This window comes from the organism of the source record quoted next, unplaced genomic scaffold, assembly GCF_019419815.1.
Source record: "Pyrus x bretschneideri cultivar Hongxiangsu unplaced genomic scaffold, Pyrus_bretschneideri_v1 Contig1, whole genome shotgun sequence".
NCBI lineage: Eukaryota > Viridiplantae > Streptophyta > Magnoliopsida > Rosales > Rosaceae > Pyrus > Pyrus x bretschneideri.
This window is the reverse complement of record NW_025999390.1, coordinates 14924394-14947218: the sequence shown is the minus strand read 5'-3', so window position 1 is coordinate 14947218 and position 22825 is coordinate 14924394. Positions and strand designations below refer to the sequence as shown.

At 35.3% G+C, this 22825-nt stretch overlaps 2 protein-coding genes across 2 annotated transcripts; one reads left to right on the top strand and one right to left on the bottom strand.

Annotated features, from left to right (window-relative positions):
* Positions 1 to 1133: 1133 nt before the first annotated feature.
* On the bottom strand, positions 1134 to 4108 carry LOC103929623 (GDSL esterase/lipase At5g55050-like). The gene is made up of 5 exons (XM_009338842.3): positions 3850 to 4108; positions 3471 to 3616; positions 2811 to 3047; positions 2238 to 2490; positions 1134 to 1378 (listed from the first exon to the last, which is right to left on the bottom strand). Exons 1-5 carry the CDS (start codon positions 4106 to 4108, stop codon positions 1134 to 1136), a joined length of 1140 nt encoding a protein of 379 aa, XP_009337117.3.
* Positions 4109 to 16533: 12425 nt separating this feature from the next.
* Positions 16534 to 21681, top strand: LOC103929593 (protein S-acyltransferase 10). Its single transcript, XM_009338814.3, has 11 exons — positions 16534 to 16905; positions 17110 to 17224; positions 17702 to 17776; positions 17945 to 18016; positions 18138 to 18275; positions 18547 to 18580; positions 19156 to 19265; positions 19720 to 19806; positions 20068 to 20151; positions 20501 to 20566; positions 21252 to 21681. Exons 1-11 carry the CDS (start codon positions 16821 to 16823, stop codon positions 21424 to 21426), a joined length of 1041 nt encoding a protein of 346 aa, XP_009337089.2. The 5' UTR covers positions 16534 to 16820; the 3' UTR covers positions 21427 to 21681.
* The last annotated feature ends 1144 nt before the right edge of the window (positions 21682 to 22825 follow it).

The window sequence follows — 22825 nt, the reverse complement described above, 5'->3', positions numbered from 1 at the left end:
TGAGCGCATGATACACGATAAATGATTAAGATGTAGGAATCCTTAAAATCCTCACAAAGTAGATCAGGATGGAATTCAATTCCAAATGGGGCACGGTCATGAGTGGGACCCTATCTAGGTATTGCAGAAGGTGAGATGGTCGTGGGACCAAGCTGAAAGTGCCAATGTGGCACCCTTTCCGTGGTGGTGCAAAATTCATTAGAAAACTCCTTGTTAGGCAAACACTTGATGGTATTGGTGGTGCACCTACTCGTTCCCAAAGAAACTTTTTTTTTTTTTAATTACTTACTTAATTAATTTTTTTAAATGATCTCTAAAATTATTTTTTGTAAAGGTGATATTCAAATAAAGATTAAAAAATTAAACAATTCTGATTATAAAATTTGTATGGTCAATATATGTTATTCGCAAAGGAGAATGAACTCATACTCCCTAAGGATGTATAATACTTGCATGAACTCATCCTCTCCACAGAAGTATAATACTTGCATTCCTTATGTGGGGATGCATGTATTATCCTATTTGCGAATACCGTTTATTAACCGAATAAAATCAATGGTCAGACTTGTTTAATTTATAGGAAAGCACAAATCCCCTTTGCAAATACTATACATTGACCGAATGTAATCATTGATCAGAATCTTTTAATTTATAGAAGATACACATGTGTCCCCTATTTGCTAATATCATATATTGACCGAATGAAATTAATGAAATTAATGATTGGAATTATTTAATTTATTAATCTTCAATTGAAAATCACTCATGCAAAAAACCATTCAAATTCGAGATTGTTTAATCATCAAAACACATCAAATAAATGGACGGTTCACCATAAATATATTGCTTAGTACCTACACCGTCGATTTGTTCTATACATTTGAATGACTAAATGATCTTCAATTGAAATTCATGAGTGCAAGTATTATCTTATATTAAAAGCAAATACTCTTTATTATATTGGAAAAAAAAGAACTTCTGTGATGCTTGTTGAAGATATCGATCGCAATTATTGCTAATTATTTCAATTTAAAAATGGATCAAAACAACAAACCCTCACAAATTTAACTTATTTTTACATAAAAATAAAAGAGAAGATTCATTTCTTCTTTATTTTTGTTTGGATCTAATCATTAGGAAGTGATGTTAACATGAGTAGCCACCAACCGACTGAAATTCATGGGTGTGACAAATCTTGTTCCTCCACCATAGAGGGTAAGTGCTGCCAATTCCGAAGCATATTCAGTGGGATGATAACTGTCCCAGAACAAGTACTCGCGCCGATTCGCACAAAGGTTGGGGCCAATGAGAAAAAAGCATGGCAATTCTCCATTGAACTTTCCTGATCCACAGCAGGCTGATTGGACGTCCTTGAAGCCTATCAAGTTGAAAGATTGTATATTCATTTTTTAAGACTTGAAAGGTAAATCCAATCATAACAACCCTAGTGATTTTATGATAAACATTTTAGTGCGACGGTAGTATTGCCATGTGGTGTGTTATCAAAGACATTGTTATTATTATTTATAGTACGTGTATCTATTTTTTTAATATTATTACTTTCATAAAATATTATGTTTATGGTCTACTCATATTACATAGAGTATGTGAATATATAAGTTAACATAGTGGCGGTTTTGGGATGGTGCAATAGGTGCCCTTGCACAAAACCCCCAATCCTAAAGGGCAATAAATATGATATCATCCACATATGTACCAACTTGGTTTGTAGCAAAAATACTTCATCTTTGAAAAAAAATCTAGGTTATGTATGTGAATAAAAGAAATATAACCTCCATACGCATAAGAGAAATTACTTTTATGTTTTTAGTTTGGTTCTACCAGCTTTGCTCTAAATTTTGTTTTTATATATATATTTTTCATAATTTTTGTTGGTTTTAATTATAACTCAAGTAATAGTACCCCATTTAAGTAGATCACTTATTAGTACAATTAACATCCTCATGACGATAGTTATGACGACACAATCTCTAGTTTAATCAATTTGCACATATAACCTTTAAAAGATGATTAAGAAAATAAACATGTTATTACAAAATTTGTAATGTGAACGTATGTTAGTCGCAAAATGAATGAATGGACAAGGCAGTACACGGATGGATGAACAAGGTAGTGCACTCATAGGGTCCTTCAGTTGTTAGATTTTTTTACAGCTTGTATAAAGAACAAACTCAAGGTTCAATTAAATCACCATGTTTTCTATATGAAATGCTTACCGAAGGCTAATGGGTCTTCAAGGATACTCATGGTCATTACATAAGCATTCCCAAGTGAGTATTTCATCCCTTCCAATTTTGAACTCATGTTTCGCAGAAGATCCTTAAGTGAAATGAAAAAGGATTGAGCGAGCTTGTTTAGATCTTCTCTACAATCACCCGACTTCTTTGATGAAGCACGTAAATTAGGACAGCATCCAATTGGAGGAATACTTATAATCCCAAATTTCCGAGCTCCTAGCATGTATAAATTCTGCATTATACAGATATTAAAAATGGATTGGAAACAAAAAGATAAATCCAAGGGAATGATAAGAGGATCAAATTTTGAATAATGTTTTTGGTACTACATATGCTAATCACCTTGAGCACATTCCTAGTAAAGGTGGATATGTATTACTAACGTAATCAGGAAAATATGATCAGTAAATAGAGTTCAAATAATAACACTTTTCAAAACTTAACAATAATACGTGGAATGGTGACAATGCCGCGTGATAGTTTTCTGACTGGTTAACATATATATGTGAGATCCACCTATGTTGAAAATTAATTTTGTGTATCTTTGCACACCTCTAAATGACCATGGTACGTGAACTGAAGACTTGTGATGTATAAGTCGTCGTTATGATCAACTAAGGTGGAGGAATTTGGAGGAACATGCTCAAAAAGGTCGTTGCTTCCAATACTAACGATGAACAAAGACTTAGCAAGCACATTAGCAGTTGCAACGGGACCTATCATCTCTGTCAAATTCCCTTTGACCGTCGCAAATTGTTGAATCTGGTCGCTCAGTGGCACAACCTTGATCTACAATATAGTTAATTACACAGCACAGAAAATAAATAAAAAATCATAATAAAAATTTTGATTTCAAAGTTAATGTTTCCAGCAAAGCAATATATAACAGTAGATAATTATCTGTTTCTTAGGATTTATAGAGACTCAAAAGTCAAAACTAATTAACCTCATGAGTGACATATTTTCTAGTACAAGCAGGTTCATATACAATGGTATGACTGCAGCTCTATTAGAAAGCTTGCGCATAATAGTTTAATTTTGTGTGTTTAAATAGCATTATAATTTTATTAAATATGATTTAGTGTTCTCTTGTCAGACTTGTTATTTTGTTCATGTTTACATTTTTTTCTGCATGTAAATCGATTCACGTTCTAATACTAAACAATATAGCAAGTGAACATTTCCAGTTAAATTTTTGTGTTGCGTGCTTACAAATCGTTTTTGGCCAGTTTCGTAGAATATGCCGGCTCCAGCTGAAGCAAAGTTCACCCCCCGCAGTATATCCCTTTTAAAAGTGGCTGGATGATTGACCATATACAAGAAAGGTGGCGGACTTCTCTGGTAGCCAAATAGTCTCGCTACAAAAAATCAATAAAACCAGCAACTTAATACGACAATAAACTAAAGATCCTAATTAAGCCGGTGCGTGCATGCATGGTGTATAAACAAGGAGACTGCTCAGCTCCTTACTATATAGAGTGGTATTTTTCTCTCGTCGCACATATCAAACTATGACTAGAGAAATGCAGTTTCTAAAGGAATGGCTCAAATCATATATAAACGACATAATAAATAATGGCGATTCCTGTACCGATTTGGTCAGCGCTGTTAAGGCCGTTGCTGAACCTCCCAGTAGGTACAGAATAAGGCAAATCAACCCCATTGGGAGAGAAATCAGCCCTGCAGTAACTTTCTGGTAACCAATTGTTCGTGCCGACATCCACAGTTGAGTCTCCTAATATGAAAATTGTCACTGGATCATCGGCATGGGCTATGTACCCCAAAGAAAATAGAAACAAAAAGGCAAATAATGAACCACAAAGCTTTGCTTTCTTTGCCATGATATACATACAAGATAGCAGAATATCTTTGCTGCCGGCCAAGGTTCCAAACTGAACGACTTTTATTTATGTAAGTCTCGACTAATTGATTCCTTATTTATAATCCGGAAAGATTGAAAAGTGAACAAACCCATGATGCTATGTTGTCATTGTCCCAGCCTCTATATCAACCAAGAACTTGATTTTTATGGCGGATTTGCCTAAAAATAATACTTGCACGTGTGTATTTATGCTTTGTGTGTGCTCATATAATTCACCAGCATATTGACAATCCAAAAAGTTAAAACCCTAACGTCAACTCTCTTAATTTTCTCAAACCACGAAAAATTATAATATTTAAATTGTAAAACATGAATAAATCAGTAAAGCTCGATCGACTCAGCTTAAGTGAGTGGTACTACATAAGTAAAGCTTGACAATTAGACCATCTCCAAGGGAGATAACATTTTAATAGTTAAGGTATATTTGCTATACCACCTATGAAAAATGCATTTAAGGCAGAGTTAGTAACCTAATTAGCAAATTAAGAATTAGTAACTTACCTTGTATATTTATGAGGTTAGTTGCTATTTCTTCAATTTAGCAAATTGAGTTTCTCGGTGTAGTTTTCTTCAAAAGTATTCTTTAGTGAAGAGTTTAAAACTAAAATTTGGCACCACCAGATATGATATAAAGTTAAGATATTAATATTTAAAAATTAAAAAAAAATACAAAATTTAAAGAGTTGATTGAAAAGTGAGTTGGATAAACAAAATTTTAAAATAATATAGAATTGTCAAATAAGTTATCAAACCAGAGTTTTAAAGAAAACTTTACTAACTCCTTAAAAATGCTTTGATATTTCTTTCTTTACTTTTTTATTTTCTTGTTGTCAAATTTCTTTAACAATGATTGTTTTCGCTGTACTTTTGTCTTCTTCACTTCTTTCTTTATATAAATGTCATCTCCTTAGAATTAACTATCGTTTTTGGACTGATTAAAACAAATAGGAAAAAAGATATGAAAAGATTGTTGGTCCTTCAACTTGATGTGTTTGTATTTCTTCGTTTTCCTGCAGGTTCTATTTATTTTCTCCTAGTTAGGAACGATAATCCTGCGAATACTTGTCAGCGCATGGCAATCGTCTATCTCTCTAAGTTCAAGAATCGTCTATCTCTCTAAGTTCAAGAATTAATAGAGGAGAGTTTACTCTTACTAAAGACTGTTCCATTTCTGTGATGAACGTGAAAAGACATCACATGGGGGTAGAGTTGGATTCTTCATGACACTTTGTATTTATACTACTCACTCTCAAATCCCTCAAAATCCTTCAGCCTTTAAAATCGTAATAAATCTTTGACATTCTCACTATGCATAGATTTGAAAGTATTCTTTAAACTCTTAATCGACTACCCCTTGATTTGAGTGTATTTTTCAAAATCCTCTTAAATTTAATTTGACTACACCATGATTTCATAATCTTTTAAAATCCTCTTTTTAAACTCTAATCAACTACATCCAAATTTTAAAATCTATTAAAATCCTATCAAATCCTAATATGACTACACTCCTATCAAATCCTAATATGACTACACTCCTATAATATACTTTGAAATGACTTATCTCTATTCCGACAATATTTGGGTCAGATCCTTTATGCGGCTCATTCTACGTGGCACATTAGAATACCACGTGTATTTTTTTTTTGTTAAATAACTTCCCACTAATCTACAATTTAAATAAGGTTTTTTAAGTCACTCAGTATTACAGTCTAGTGATATTCATCTTCACTTAAATATGAGAGGTTTTATATTTGAATCTCATGGATGATGAATTCGATACCAAATTAGGCTGCCCATTGTGTGGCTTAGCCGAACTTCCCTTCCTCTTAGTGTAAAAATATCATTGTACTAAAAGAAAGGCTTTTTTATTGGACAATACCAGAGAGACTCAATTTTTAGATCTAATTTTGTAAACCAAATGATGTGATTGTTGATGATTGGATTAATAGTTAAGTATTGATTAACGTGCTTATTTTCTATAGATGACATATAATTTGATTTGCAAATTCGGTATAAAAATTTAGTCTACCTAGCATTACCCTTTTTTATTAGCACCCCACATAATATTAAATACACACTATTAAAATTTAGTATTATATAATTTACATATCCTAAAATGCAATGACAATTTCAACATCATAAGATTTAAAAAAAAAAATTGTCAAATCACTTTTAATATGTATATTCCAAAATTATTTAAAGAGATGGTTAGATCAAATGTTTCTCATTTTTTTATTTTTTTATTTTTTTTTTCAGTTGGACATCCACCTCCGTCTTGTATCTTTTAGATGAGCAAAGAATACCAAGTTTGCAGTGGCCCCATCAAAGCTTTCATCATCATATTGAAATTGGTTTTATTTGTATACAGTACGTAGCTCTCCGAGCCGCGTATTAAGATGAAGAAGTTGAAATATAATTGGTGACAGCGCTGCATGCCAAATTCAGTCATCCAACTGCCACCAATATTCAAATTTCCAAGTCTCTTGTTCTAGATTCAAGCAAAGAAAACCTGGACATTTATGCTGCTAAGAATATAATCACAAGAAGAAATTGGACACCTCTGCTGTCACGAATATAATCACCAGATAAGTTGTGCACGTTGTATAACTCCAAAAAAAGAAGAAGAAAAACTCATCAAGAGTGTCTCAATTTTCTACCCATGATTCATGGAGGCAATCTATCCAATTTTCTACTCACACCCCCACATTCTTCGTCAACCCAATTTTATTGTTTCGTGATTACACAAAAGTATAATATAAAAATAAAAACACAAAATGTCACATCCCGACCCGGGGCGGATCACTTCCCAGGCCCGCTTCCACTACCGTAGCACGATATTGTCCGCTTTGGACTTACCATTCCCTCACGGTTTTGTTTTTGGGAACCCACGAGCAACTTCCCAGTGGGTCACCCATCATGGGATTGCTCTTGCGCACTACTCGCTTAACTTCGGAGTTCCTATGGAACCCGAAGCCAGTGAGCTCCCAAAAGGCCTCGTGCTAGGTAGAGATGGAATATACATATAAGGATCAGTCCCCTGGGCGATGTAGGATGTCACAATCCACCCCCCTTAGGGGCCCGACGTCCTCGTCGGCACATTTCCGGCCAGGGATAAGCTCTGATACCAAATTGTCACATCCCGGCCCGGGTGGGACCACTTCCCGAGCCCGCTCCACCACCGTAGCACGTATTGTCTGCTTTGGGCCCCGACCACGCCCTCACGGTTTTGTTTTTGGGAACTCACACAAGAACTTCCCGATGGGTCACCCATCCTGGGATTGCTCTAGCCCTCTTCTCGCTTAACTTTGGAGTTTCTACAGAACCCGAAGCCAGTGAGCTCCCAAAAGGCCTCGTGCTAAGTAAGGATGGGAATATACATATAAGGATCAGTCCCCTGGGCGATGTGGGATGTCACAATCCACCCCCCTTAGGGGCCCGACGTCCTCGTCGGCACACTCGCGACCAGGGTTAGGCTCTGATACCAATGTCACATCCCGACCCGGGGCGGATCACTTCCCGGGCCCGTTTCCACTACCGTAGCACGATATTGTCCGCTTTGGGCTTACCATTCCCTCACAGTTTTGTTTTTGGGAACCCACGAGCAACTTCCCAGTGGGTCACCCATCATGGGATTGCTCTAGCCCTCTACTCGCTTAACTTTGGAGTTCTTACGGAACCTAAAGCCAGTGAGCTCCCAAAAGGCCTCGTGCTAGGTAGAGATGGAATATACATATAAGGATCAGTCCCCTGGGCGATGTGGGATGTCACAATCCACCCCCCTTAGGGGCCCGACGTCCTCGTCGGCACACACGCGACCAGGGTTAGGCTCTGATACCAATGTCACATCCCGGCCCGGGTGGCACCACTTCCCGGGCCCGCTTCACCACCGTAGCACGATATTGTCCGCTTTGGGCCCCGACCACGCCCTCACGGTTTTGTTTCTGAGAATTCACACGAGAACTTCCCAGTAGGTCACCCATCATGGGATTGCTCTAGCCCTCTACTCGCTTAACTTTGGAGTTCCTACGGAACCCAAAGCCAGTGAGCTCCCAAAAGGCCTCGTGCTAGGTAGAGATGGAATATACATATAAGGATTAGTCCCCTGGGCGATGTGGGATGTCACAATCCACCCCCCTTAGGGGCCCGACGTCCTCGTCGGCACACACGCGACCAGGGTTAGGCTCTGATACCAATGTCACATCCCGGCCCGGGTGGCACCACTTCCCGGGCCCGCTCCACCACCGTAGCACGATATTGTCCGCTTTGGGCCCCGACCACGCCCTCACGGTTTTGTTTTTGGGAACTCACACGAGAACTTCCTGATGGGTCACCCATCCTGGGATTGCTCTAGCCCCATTCTCGCTTAACTTCGGAGTTCCTACAGAACCCGAAGCCAGTGAGCTCCCAAAAGGCCTCGTGCTAAGTAAGGATGGGAATATACATATAAGGACCAGTCCCCTGGGCGATGTAGGATGTCACAATCCACCCCCTTTAGGGGCCCGACGTCCTCATCGGCACACTCGCGACCAGGGTTAGGCTCTGATACCAATGTCACATCCCGACCCGGAGCGGATCACTTCCCGGGCCCGCTTCCACTACCGTAGCACGATATTGTTCGCTTTGGGCTTACCATTCCCTCACGGTTTTGTTTTTGGGAACCCACAAGCAACTTCCCAGTAGGTCACCCATCATGGGATTGCTCTTGCGCACTACTCGCTTAACTTCGGAGTTCCTATGGAACCCGAAGCCAGTGAGCTCCCAAAAGGCCTCGTGCTAGGTAGAGATGGAATATACATATAAGGATCAGTCCCCTGGGCGATGTGGGATGTCACACAAAATATGTATTTGCACTTAAGATGTGAAGTGTCAGGTGTATGTAAATAATGTGGAGTGTATTTTGAAAGTGCAGGGTGTGAGAGTATTATAGAAAAGTATGTGGGATCTATTAAGATAAATCTTGATTAAAAAAACAAATTTAAAGTGGATTCAACAATATATGAGGTGTTAATAAAACACGCCTTCAAATAATCTTCAAATATTACATAACATAATTCAAACGAGAACAATCTCAACAGAAAAATTCAATCTAGCACATTTAATTAGGTGATTATATAAAATAATATTTTTATAATAAAAGATAACGATTAACATGTTAAGTAAATAAATAAAGATGATAAAGGATTTGAAATTCTGAGTCGGTAACAGATACGTTCTGGAGATGGAGAGTGAACGACATACAAACTTGAGATAAGGGAATAAGTGCCAATTTGAAGATGGAAAGCTCTAATTTGAGGTGGGTATATTGTAACATTCCACATCGACTAACAGATAGGGGGTGATGTGCCTTATATATACATGATTCCTTGCCTATAGCATGAGGCCTTTTGGAAACTCACTAGCTTCGGATTCCATCGGAACTCCGAAGTTAAGCGAGTTCGGACGAGAACAATCCTATGATGGATGACCCACTGGGAAGTTCTTGTATGAGTTCCCAAAAATAAAACCGTGAGAGAGTGGCCCAAAGCGAACAAAATCCTGCAACGACGAAGCCGATCTGGGATGTGACATATATCAACTCATTCAGATTTACTCAAAATTAGAGAAAAAATTTATAAAAAATTTTAAAAGTTCAAAATCTACAATGGGTTTTGGTAAAAAATTTCAAAGTGATTTGGTAAATATCATCAATATTCAAGAATTTCCTATATCTCGCCAATATACGGTGAAGTTTGCATTTCAATCCCATTTCCATACAAATTCTTGAATTGTCAGATATTTCAATGAAAATATCAATAATTCGTTGATATTTTAAATATTGGTTTGATCTAATTTTACATTTGAATTCTTAAAGCTTTGCATTGCTGCCATTACGAAGGGAGAAGAGGGATGCATACGATAAGGCTAACTCCAACTCATGGCCTAAAACCTATAATTCCCCTTCTATTCTCCCCCCAATTCATTCCAACCCAATTTCTAATTTGGACTTAAAACCTAAAAAAAAGCCATATTTAGGCTAAGAGTAGTGGCGGAGCCCCCACCCACATGGGTGCGTCTCCCACTTGTCTGCCAATAAAATTGAGCCCAACGGCTCTTTTAGTTGATCAACGACTCACATTCAAATGAGATGTTGGTTATCCAATGGTCCACATTTAATTTAGTTAATATTTTTGTTTTATATTTATAAATTTATTGAATCCAACGACTGAGATCGAATATGATCATATGTAATAGTAAAAAAAAAAAAATCTAACGGCCCAAATTTAAATTCAACGGTTAAAAAAATAATTATAAAATTAATTAACTCAAAATTCACCCTAAAACTCTATAAATACCTAAATATTTGTTGAAACATCCACATAAAACTCACTTTTCTCCTACAATTCTTCCAATTTTCCTTTCTACCATCTTCCAAAACCATGTGTTTGCTCATGTGTCTTGTGTTTATACATCTCTATCATGTGTTTCATATTCTTCTATATCTACGGCTAAAATTTTAGGCCAAAAAGGTTGGAGCAGAAAAACTGTTTATGGGTTAGAACCTAATTTTTTTAGCTTTTAAGCCAAGGGTTGGAGATGGTTTAAGGGGGAAGAAGGTTCAGTTTGTGTGACGGCGAGACAAACACACACACAAATAAGCAGCTTCTTAGCTGGATTTCGGTTTACTCTAACACAAAATGGGGAAACTTGATAGAGATTCAATTTTGTGAGGCACTATTAGGAATAGTCCAGTTATATGAAATAGGTCCATTGACTAGGATCGCACATCAGCATATTTTTATTTTCATACCAATATACCCCTAAAATTATAAATTGTTATAAATATGTAATTAAATGCACATAATCCCTCAATGATAGGATTAATAGTTGGATGAATTTCGAAATGGTAGGATTTGAACTTAGAGGGGTGGGCTTAGCCTCACAATAGGTTAGTAATAATGTGGTTTAAATTTTCCTTTAGTGAGAATCAAACATGAGACCTCTCACTTACAAGCGAAGAGGAATACACTAGACCTAATTGTAGGATTTGAACTTTATATAATAACTTCAACTATCTCGTAAGAATTATAGGTTGGGTGGTTTTGGGGTGATTGTGAGGGATGAGAATTGAAGGTTTATGTCGGCTGTTGCTGGGCATCAAGTGGGAGTATCATCCCCATTACGTTGAAGTTATTGCAGCAAAGAAAGCTACCACGTTGTTCCATGAGTTGCTAGTGGCTGCGCTGCCGCTGTTCTTCAAGGAAACTCAATCATGACACTTTGCATTTCATTCCTCATGTCCATTTTAGTCATGGTAATAGGGAAGCAAACATTGTGACTCATAGGGGAAACTGATTTGATAACTGATGAATTTTTTGGACTCGAATCAAAATGCCTTTATTAATCTACCTTTTATATATATATATATATATATATATATGTTACCTGTATTATATAGAATAATGGTGTTTTATCTACCTATATCACATTCTTTTGATAATCTATCTCAGATTAATTGTTAATCCACATGTACTATAGGTTTTTGTTCACAGGTATAAAGTATTTGTCATTGTATATAGTAGATATATCTGGAGGTAGATAATATTTTTGTTTATCTACCTATATCATAGGTTTTTGATCATAGTCTACCTCACATGTTTTTGTTATAATCTACCTCTATTACAGATTAATTATATTAATAACATCACAGGTTTTTACCTTTCATAATTTTTTAGTTTTATCTTTTAATGTTTTTTTATTCAAAACTGGGTAGATAAAGCATTCAAATATTAAAATTTAGTAAATTTAAATATATTTTTATTTTTACTCTAAGGGCAAAATAGACACAATAACAAATCAAATAAAATTGGACTTGATTTGAAAACTGATGATTTTTTTTGGACTTGGATCAACATGCCCCAAAACGGATAGGTATAGGACCATTGTGCTTACTATCGGTAGCAGATTCACAATTTGAAAGGGTCAGAATGTTAAATACAATTTTTTTTTTTTAAATAAAAACAAAACAAAGCGAAAAGAAAAAAAATCAGTTTATTCATATGGTGGAGTGTTGTTGATGCAACACGTCAAGTATGCCTAACATGCATTACATCAAACATTTAGTGGATACAAAAGCGATACATACCAAACATTTAAAGGATCATCGGAAAATCTTCACATGTATATTTTCCGAACTTGGTTGGTCCTGAGTCTACCTTGGTCCTTATTTCCATCCACCCTTGGGGTGTATAAAGACCTCTCATATTGTCCTAGTTTTCCCGTTTTTACAAAATATGGAGGTCCTTTGCATAAATACAATGAAACGAGACCCCTACTATGAAAAGGTTCATATACGTATTTACGTGTGTGTGTACATATATTCCAAATATTTTTATTTTTTAAGCGGTGTGAATACAGATATATATTCCAAATCTTTTGATTTTTTAGGCGTGGAAAATTATTACCAAGAGAGAAATTTTATTTTCACACGTGTTTGTTTTTTCATGCAATTTGAACCCGGTGGTAAGAGAGTGTGTAATCTAATCGGTTGGATGAATCCAAGTTATCCAACGACTAATATTTGACACCTCTCACAAAACTCCCCCACCCAACACCCCTTAGACCATCTCCAACCGAAGGGTTCAGATGGCCAGAGAGTTGAAAATAGCTCGAAAAACCGTCTCCAACCGAGGGTTAGGCCAAAGGGTTCGTGGGTTCCACTGGACAAAAAAGGGCCAAAGGGTCAACCGACAGGCCCAATCAAGCCAGCCCCAGCCCGGGCTGAATTTTTCATTATTAATACATTTTCTGTCGGATATATCCGACAATATTGTCCTCTTTTTTTATTTTTATTTTGGGCCAATTTTTTTTTTTAAATTCCCCTTTTTTTCCTATAAATACCTAAGCCATTCCTACATCATTTTTCACATAATTTTCACCCTTTTTAAATTTAAGTTGTTGTAGTTGTTAAATTTAAATAATAAATTATGTTTGACCTTATGACCCTTTAGTTCTCAGTTGGAGACGATTTTTTGTCATAGGGCTAAAACGAGCCCTATGACCCTTTGGCCCTCGGTTGGAGATGGAGGCAAATATGATCATGTACTGTTCATTAAAATATTAATATCTTGGTGGGCCAAAGGGCTTGATGGCCTTACTATAGCGGTTCAGTACTCATAATTTTATTTGAGCGATGTTAAAGACATGCAAGGTTATTTCTATTTTTCATGTGTGATTCGCGCTCAACACACTTCTTCACGTGTCATAAATTTCAAATTTAACATGTAAACAACAATTGATATTTAAAAAGAATTACTATGCACTCCCTGAAATGAAACTTTAATTTCTTTAAAAAAAAATAAAAAATACATAATGACTTTTTTTTTTTTTTTGAGTATATTGATATTTTTACACTAGGGGGAGGCAACCTAATTTGGTATGGAATTCGCCATCCACGAGATTCGAACCTAAAATCTCTCACTTTCAAGTGAAGTAATAACACCATTGTTTTTGTTAACAAAAAAAACCCACAATACCGTTTTATTATTGTGAGATGTTTGTTTTGTTTTTGGGCAGACTGGGAAATCCTAGAACTGAACCAATAGAGTTCTCTGGTCTAGCTACATATTTTTACAATTCGTGTTTTTGAAAGAATACATATAGGGGTATGCTATCCACACACTTTATTTTATTTTTCACATATTTTTTTATTAATTTTTGTCATTTGATATTTTTCAATTCTTCTAATCCGATGACCGAAAATCAAAAAAATATATGAAAGGTAAAAAAGAGTTTGTAAATAGCACACCCATACATATATAGTAAGTTTGAGGATACAACAATCACAATACTCGGAGAATAAAGATTGCAACTTGTCATTGAATGATTGGTGCTCCCAACGACTGTTCAGTTAGCTAAGTTAGGTGTGGAAATGGAAATTAGGTTGAACATATGTTAATGGATCAGTTGGACCTGTCGGTACAGAACTTGCCTAAATTTCTGGTTGATTTTTTTCGCAAACTTAATACGAATTATGAAATTTCAGTTCGAATCTTTTTTAGTAATTTAAATAGATTTAGGAGAATTACCTTTTTGCTTGTAAAAAAAAAAAAATGATGAGGTCCTAACATATAATTAAAACTAGCATATGTCCATATACAAAGTATATGTAAATATATTTTTTTTTTTGACCAAACGATATTATCTATATTAAGGGGTGGGAGAGTCGGCTAAGCCTCATAATGGGCTAGCAATAATGTGGTCCAAATTCACTTTTGGCGAGAGTTAAACCTAAGTCCTCTCACTTAGCTAAGTGGTTTTTTAATTTTTAAATAAAAGGGTAGAGGAAGAGAGTGAGAGAGAACTTGAGAGTGGGAGTGGGAGAAAGGGGTTAGATGTTTATTTTTATTTTTTAATTAGAAATATTAGAGTCACATGTAGGTGAGGTTTTAAAAAGTAGTAAAATTTTGGTTGTGTGTAATTACATTATTGTCTATTTTTTTTTATTTAAGTTTAGTTTTGATTAGAGGTTTAGAATGATAATTTACAAAGTTTTGGTTGACAATGAGGGTTCTATTAATATATTACTAGAATTTGCCTACACACTTTGTGTGTATGAATATTTTTTTTTAGAAAAATGAGAAGGAGAGAGGAGGAGAGACAGAACGTTGGGGGAGTGAGAGATTTTTGTTTTTGTTTTTTTTTTTTTTTTAATATTGGAGGTATTTTAACATCACATGTAGGTGAGGCTTCAATAAAAAACAGTAAAATTTAGACCTGTGAAATTCCATTATTGCTCATCATTTTTTTGTGTGATAGAAGACTAAGTAGTCTTTTCACCATTTTTGGGTTAACAAAAAGAGTTTCATTAATTAATAGAGATGTTTAGCTTTGATTAAAGGGTAGAATGGTAATTTTATGAAGTTTTAGTTGACAATGAGAACTTTATTAATATTAGCTAACATTTGCCTACACACTTTGTGTGTATTAACACATTGTTTTAGAAAATGAGAAGGAGAAAGAGGGAGAGGGAAAGAACGTGGGGGGAGTGGGAGATTTTTGTTTATTGTTTTTTTATTTTTTATTTATATAATATTGAAGGTATTTTAACATCATTTGTAGGTGAGACTTCAATAAAAAACAATAAAAGTTGAACCTGTGAAATTACATTATTGCCCATCATTTTTTTGTGTGATAGAAGACTAATTTGTCTTTTCACCCTCTTTTGGTTGACAAAAAAGATTTTATTAATTAGTAGAGATATGTTGTTTAAATTTGACTTCAAATCTCAATTTGGCAATTAAATTATTAGAATCATCATGCTTCACGTTGTTAAGTGGGAACACTTTTATTTGGCAGAAATTTTGTGAACCCTACACTCTATTATTAGAAAATGTATGTGTATTCCGAAAGTTTGATTCATATTGTCCAGTTTTATGAGCTAACCAACTGAACTTGAATACAAAACAAATATACTTGAGGCAAACTGACTTGAATTTTCCATAGGTGGTGGCTATGATACCCAAGGTTAACAAATGAACTTTTCTGCGGTTTATGACAATGCAATTTTTGTTGTTTTATCAATTGTCACATGTTGAAATCCGAAAGTTAAAATATCAAATTTAAATGTGCAGAATATGTAAATGAATGAGCAAAAAATAGAGGAATTCTTGTTCACATTAGAAGTTTGATACTAAACCAAGAAAAATTATTTGTATTGCATTTTAGATCACTAAATTTGATCTTACTTGTGACATCCCACGAGGTATTTTGGGAGCCCATTGGTTTCGGGTTCCGTAGGAACTCCGAAGTTAAGCGAGAAGAGGGCTAGAGCAATCCCATGATGGGTGACCCACTGGGAAGTTGCTCGTGAGTTCCCACAAACAAAACCGTGAGGGATTGGTAAGCCCAAAGCGGACAATATCGTGTTACGGTGGTGGAGCGGGGTCGGGAAGTGATCCGCCCGGGCCGGAATGTGACATTACTATTCTCTAAAAAAGAATATTACTTTTACCACATTTGTACATCTTCGTGATAAAGACAAAATTCCCATGTTTGGTAGCCTTACCTCGAGAGATGGTACAAATGTGGTATGTATAGCATTACTCAAAAGTTAACTAGGATATGACCATATATAAAGTGTTTGAATTTTTTTTTAAATTGAAAGAGGGAGAGAGGTTTAATTTTTTTTAATATTTTAAAATTAGAAATGTTAAAATTACATGTATGTGATGCTTGTAAAATTTTATTTTGTGAAATTACGTTACTGCTTTTAACTTTTTGTTGTGATAAAAACTAAGTAGTCATTATACCCACTGTTAGTTAACAAAGAAACGTTATTAATATGTACTTTAAATATGATTAGCGATCTAATCTAATTTATCAAGTGATATGTAATGAGGGTTAGAAAAGCCTTAGGCATATTACAAATCGAAGTGTTGGACAGAGGAACATAGGGGCACAGGCGTACAGCTACTATTCAATTTCCAGTTTCTCTGACAAAAAACGCTCAATCTTCTTATCCAAATCCAAACCCTTCTCGCAGGTCCGTTGCTCTTCCAGTTTAACCACTTGGGTTTCTCCAATTCCGTCACTTTCCCGAGAAAGTTCAAATTTTGAAGCTAAAGAAAGCATTTTCCTGGAAAACCCAGTGTTGTAGAATACTGATGTAACCAGTTCCTTATTTTCTCTTTCAATTTCGTCCGATGATGATCGTGAACATCTGCCGGGACTCGTCGTGTCGACCATTTGAGCGATGCTCCCGTTTCCTTCCCTGCCTCTCCGATCCCGGTGAGTTTTTTTTTCCCTTCAATTTTGTATTTATTTTAAAAAAAATTGGAACAGAAAACAAAATCTGACTGTTTTTGTTCAGCTACATAGTTTTTTAATCGCAATTGAGTCCAGGATTTTACTTTTTATTGTTTTTAGAGAGCTTGACTTTTTGTTGATGCAAAAACATTGTGATTTTTATGTTTTGGGTACTTTGAATTTCAGCGCGGAGGTCTGCTTTGGGATTGAAAGTTGCATTGGTGATGCTACATCTGATATACGCCGGCGTGATTTTTCTTTTTGATGGAGGTTTGATAGAGAAAACTAAGAAAGAACCATGGTATGCTAATGTTTTTATAGTTTTATTTAATCTATGTTTTAGTTGCATCACATTTTTATGGCGATAAGCATATTCATATGCAAATTTAGCTAATTTCGACAATGGGTTACTGTAGAACTTTTAAATAAATAGGTCCCGCTGTGTCTTAGTTGCATAATATCAATTTTCAATTTAAGATCACAAAATGAGTTGAACCTTAACGTATGTGAGGAACGGTGTCAATTGGTTCCATTAGCGCAAGTGTAACTGATGAGGCGTTGCCTTTTGTTTAGCAATGCGTGCATTGTATTGGGGCTGAAACTTAGACAAGTTATTTATCACATTCTGTCTGAACTAGTGGTGGAACATATGGAACTTAAGATCAATGATCTTAGATTTGGGTATGAATGTCAAAGTCATCGTATGAAAGTGTTCTATTAGTGTTTTCTGTTGTACCACTAACCCTTCTCCTTGTTTTTCTTTTCTGCCCTTTTCCAGGAATACTGCTGTATATTTGACTCTCTTTGTTGTGACACTGATTCAATACTTTGTTACCTCTGGTTCTTCTCCGGGGTAAATGCCACTGCACTTATGCTACCTTAAGATTATACTTGTTTGAATATGAATAGCGAACGTTACGCTTGTGTTCCAGTTTCATCTCATTGTGATATCTCAGAAATTTGATACTTGTATTCCAATTTCAGCTCATTGACTTCTTGATTATTTGTGTTTATATTTTAGCTTTGTCCTCGATGCAATGAGGACTGTCAATGAATCCAATACGATATTCAGAAAACCATCAGTAATCTCAAAGTAAGCGTTGCTTTCATTTATGTATTTCTGTTTTTCATATTGATAAAAATTATGGTCAGAGATCTTACAACATTAAGTGAACTAATTCCTTGATGTCATCTTGCTGTAATGTTAAGCAAAGACAGCCTGCTCCAAGCAAAACTGGCAGCGTGGTTGTGACAGTGGAAGGGAGTCAGTTGGGAAGAAGTCTTCTTGGAAATAATGCAACATCTTGGACCAAACTTGTGATGGACTTGTATCCACCTGGAACATCTGTTAGGTATGCAATTATTCATAAGTTGTCAGAGCAGTTTCACTTTTATTGTACATTGCAAAGTGATGATTTGGTGTTTGCACGTTATTCTGTGTGTTTCATCTTAATTGTGTTTGTTTGAACATAAAATAAGTAGGGTAAACAGAGTTTAAAGTTGTTTCGATGTAACCATTTCCTTTCAAATACAATATTGAATGAAATAGTTAAGTATAAGAGCGAGATAAGTTCTCATATTTCACAAATATATTTGCTGACTGCTTCCTTTTGGTTATTGCAGAAGTTTGACATGCGCGTACTGTAATGTTGAGCAGGTAGTACCATCTCGGTTTTACATATTCATCTTGTCTGATACTTTTGGTTGTTTACATTATTTCTCTTGCCAACATCTTTTGAGCATGGAACAAAACTTTATAAAGAATGGAATATTCACAAAGATATACAGAGGAAAATGTCTATCTTAGGAAAGAGAAGACCAATAATTAAAGATTCTCGTATTGTACCTGTTTGTGTATGTTCAGTGTTATTATAAGAGTGATTGAGTAATTAGTTATAGTTAAACAGCTCAGCATGGACAAGGGTCTTAAAAAAGTTGATCTGATTTAGAATTATGACCTTGGACAAATGAATTTCCTCCAGAAGAGTCACTAGAGCATTCAAAAAAGTATGGCTGCTGTTGAACAAGATTCTAGCTGCAATCCTCTAGATGTTCACACCCCCTATTTTTCAGGTTATGCATCAAGATTATTATTTGTTAGTGTACAAAATTGCCCATGTGTTAATTTACTGGAAAAAGAATCTATTATCTATCTCGTTGCTGTTACTCAAAATTTTTATTTACCTATAATGTAAATTTGGATTATATATTTTGCTTTTGACTTATGTGCAGCCTCCGAGATCAAAGCACTGCCATGATTGTGACAAATGTGTTCTTCAGTTCGATCATCATTGTGTTTGGCTTGGAACATGCATTGGTGTGGGTAACCATTGTAAATTTTGGTGAGTGTGATTTTGTACTAGCTTAAATTTTGTTATTGTGTTTTGCGTTCTTATATTTTATCTGTTGCCAATAGACAGAAGATATTCCATGTTCAGTTTGTGGTATGAATGAGTACCAGTTGTTGAATTTAGAATTGTACTTATTTTGTTATTTCAATATCATCTCTATTTTTCTCCAACGTATATATACATTTCATACTTAAAAGCCCTGATCACCACCTTGACATATTTCTATTCTATTTTATGGTTGAACTATTCTTTTTGTCAATGGTACAAAACATTCCTAAGATTGTAATCTTATTTAGTTTTGAGTCTTGTCTGATCATTTCTAAAATTGTCGCTTAACAGGATAGGCAATCAGTGCACTGAATACTGCACGGAAAACTTTTATTTACATTTCCACACTTAAAATTCCTGATCAAGAACTTTTATGTCTTTTGGTCTAATGTTGTAGGTGGTACATTTGCGAAGAGACAGCACTGTGCCTTTGGACTGTCATCCTGTACATCACATACCTGAAGGCTAATATATCAGTCGCTTGGTATGGTATCTTTTATGAGGTCCTTATTTCGTGGGAATGATTTAGGTTATACCCTTGTCATTGTGGTAGTACTGTCCAAGTGTTTGGTGCTCTATGAATCCATGGAGAAATAGATTAAGTGAAAACTAAAAACAGAATCGAAAAGTCATTTCTTATGGTCCTTGTGGTTTTCGTTATGAAGTTTTATTTGCCCATTAAGGGTTTTCTTTTCTGTTTAATTGGTGTCCATTATAATTTGGATTCTGAATGTTTAATTGTCAGGTGGAAGGATGCAATTGTGATATTGCTGTTGGTTACTTTGTCAATTTCCATGACCTTTCTGCTGCTCCTCCTGATATTTCATAGGTAAAGTTTTATATTTGGCATCAGCTTTGGGTTTCTTAGATGCAAGACATTTCCTCCTATGCTATGACACCATGTTTTTATTTTCAATTTGCCATTTTGGTAGAGTTACCTAATTTTAATGCTTTCACAGAACTTCTGCCATTTGTTTGTGTTATGATGCTGGCAGTAGTCGTGTTATAGTATAATATATTTAAAGAATTGGATGTCTGTTTTTTCTCTCTCTCTTTCTGCTCCCCCATCCCGGCTTCGTTCTCTATAACTGAGCACTATCACTACATAAGTCATTTACCTCAAAAGCATAACTGAAATGTATCAGTAGAACATTAATTTTCTTTTTCTTTTCCTGCAGTTACCTAGTTCTGACCAATCAGACTACCTATGAGCTTGTAAGACGAAGGCGCATCCCATATTTAAGGTTAGTTCATTTCTTTTCTTTTCTGCTATATAATATTATTTGCTGTAAATAACTAAAATCGTCATTGTATGTTAAAAATATCTAGTGTCATTATATATATACTTTAATACTGATTCAGTAAAAAAAAATATATGTGACATAAATATGGTTAGATGTGTTTATTATGGCTATTTGTGGTTTACATGCATGAACAACTTGTGTGATGAAAGAAAAAGAGTATAATAGTATATGTACACGGTGTTTACAGAACCCTAACTAGCGTTGTGTTCCAAATTGTTCTATAATGGTAAGGGGTTTGCAACGACCACCAAGGAATTTAGGCTAAATTAGTTAGAAATGTGCTAGAAAAGATTAGAGGGAGAGATTTGAGATGACTAGATACAATGCATTGAGAGGGATTCGCAAATGATTACCTGAAAGATTGATTTGTGAATCCCTTGTTTATGTCTTTGTTGTAAATATATAACGATCATGTAGTGCATTTCAAATCCCTCTATCTGATGTTTGTTGTTCATTTCTAATTCATTTAGTCTAAATCCCTTGCTAATGCAAATCCGTTGTCAAACATAGGAGAATTGTTATTTGCATATACTAGGCTATGAATATTGTGTTGAGATGTGAATTAAAATAGTTAACCGTTATGCTCTTAGATTCTCAGTTCTTTTTACTTTGTTTTGATCGACAGAGGAGTACCCGAGAGGGTATATCCCTTCAGTAAAGGAGCATGCAGAAATTTATACGAGTTTTGCTGTGTTCGAAGCAGTAAATACAGAATGGAATCATTACCAACAACGCAGCAACTTGAAGAAAAGTCTAGACCTTACACCTGTTGTGACGTTGTAACCTGTCGTTGTTGCTGACATTGTGAGCTTGTATCATTAATTTGTCATATTTTTTCCCTCAAAATTTACAGGGGGAACCATCCGGGGGCATATCTGCGCATGTATTTTGTTTAGGTAGCTCCCAAATATGGCGACCGGAGATGGATAAGTCGGAACTGGTTCAAGGTCTATAGTTTGTACTTTGTTTTAGGCTCGATCTTTAGGCATGTTATAAAAAAAGGTTTTTGATCATATTGTTTTTGCAGGATATAAAATTCCGAATTATTTGTGCCAGTTTTATATACATAGCTGAACTCTTCCCATAAATTACCAAATTCACTCTCCTAGAACAGCTCTGCAAGCATTTCATATCGTTGAAATGTGGTTCAAAAGTTTATCTAATGTGAATTGAGTTATACACTTGGTGCATTATATTTACTGATCCTATCTCTCGCGATATGTGTTAGTGGAATATATGGATAGAAGCGATTAAATTTTACGCATATGAAAAAAATATTTAGATACATGATTGATTCTGCAGAAGCAGTCGAGTATTTTCCTTTGGTAATTACGGCTGCATGATGCTTGGGAAAAGGATCCTCGTTGGATCCTTGTCGGGGATTTGGAGAATCTTGTAATCGTGTCTGTTCATTATACATTATACGGTTAGTTTTCGTTAGGTACTATTTATATTTAAATTGTAAAAGATTTTTGATCGCACGATGTACGGTGAACAAACACGATTACAAGATTTTTGGATCCCTAGCAAAAAGATTCGTATCCTTAAGATAGTTTGCAATTGTACGCGTCTGCGTCCACACTGGTTGAACCACCCGTCAAGGTTCATCACAAGTCACAAGAGCATTGACTTGACTTTGAGCCACCTTCTGAGACTAATAAGCTCAGTTAATTAAACGTTGGTTCAAGACTTCTAACATCTTAAAATTTGATGGTTTTAATTAAATATTTTACACTGATTTGCAGTTAAAGAGGGACAACTTTTTCGGTGTATAAAAGAGCTAAGTAGTGTTCTTGAATAATAATAAAACAGGCATGGTCCACATTAGGCCACTTTAGTGTTACAATTAGGCTCTCCCACCTGAGAAGAGATCTTCACCAGATATCTTCCACCAAACTCACCTGATCAACCTTTGAAATTTCATCTAACTTCTCCTCCCACGTAACCAATTAATTTAGTGTGATTTGATTTTATAATTAGAATGGCAGTCCATAGTTGATGGAATTTTTGGATGAGGATTCTTTCCGGATTCTCTTTGTGAAGATCCTATGGATCAATTCATCTTAGCCATTTATCGTATATTGTATGGCTAGCTTTCGTTAAGTACTATGTGTATTCAATTTAATAAAAAAATCAAAATAAATTTTGGCCACAGATTGATAAACGTATAGGATGAACTGATCCCTATGATTCTCACAA

What these genes read in the sequence shown, in the direction of transcription:
- LOC103929623 (XM_009338842.3), bottom strand. Translation starts at nt 4,108, where the DNA reads ATGTATATCATGGCAAAGAAAGCAAAGCTTTGTGGTTCATTATTTGCC. An exon ending in TAACAGCGCTGACCAAATCG is followed by an intron (nt 3,617 to 3,849) that starts GTACAGGAATCG and finishes GATTTTTTGTAG; the next exon opens with CGAGACTATTTGGCTACCAG. An exon ending in TGAAGACCCATTAGCCTTCG is followed by an intron (nt 1,379 to 2,237) that starts GTAAGCATTTCA and finishes TCAACTTGATAG; the next exon opens with GCTTCAAGGACGTCCAATCA.
- LOC103929593 (XM_009338814.3), top strand. Translation starts at nt 16,821, where the DNA reads ATGATGATCGTGAACATCTGCCGGGACTCGTCGTGTCGACCATTTGAG. An exon ending in AAAACTAAGAAAGAACCATG is followed by an intron (nt 17,225 to 17,701) that starts GTATGCTAATGT and finishes GCCCTTTTCCAG; the next exon opens with GAATACTGCTGTATATTTGA. An exon ending in AGGCGCATCCCATATTTAAG is followed by an intron (nt 20,567 to 21,251) that starts GTTAGTTCATTT and finishes TTTGATCGACAG; the next exon opens with AGGAGTACCCGAGAGGGTAT.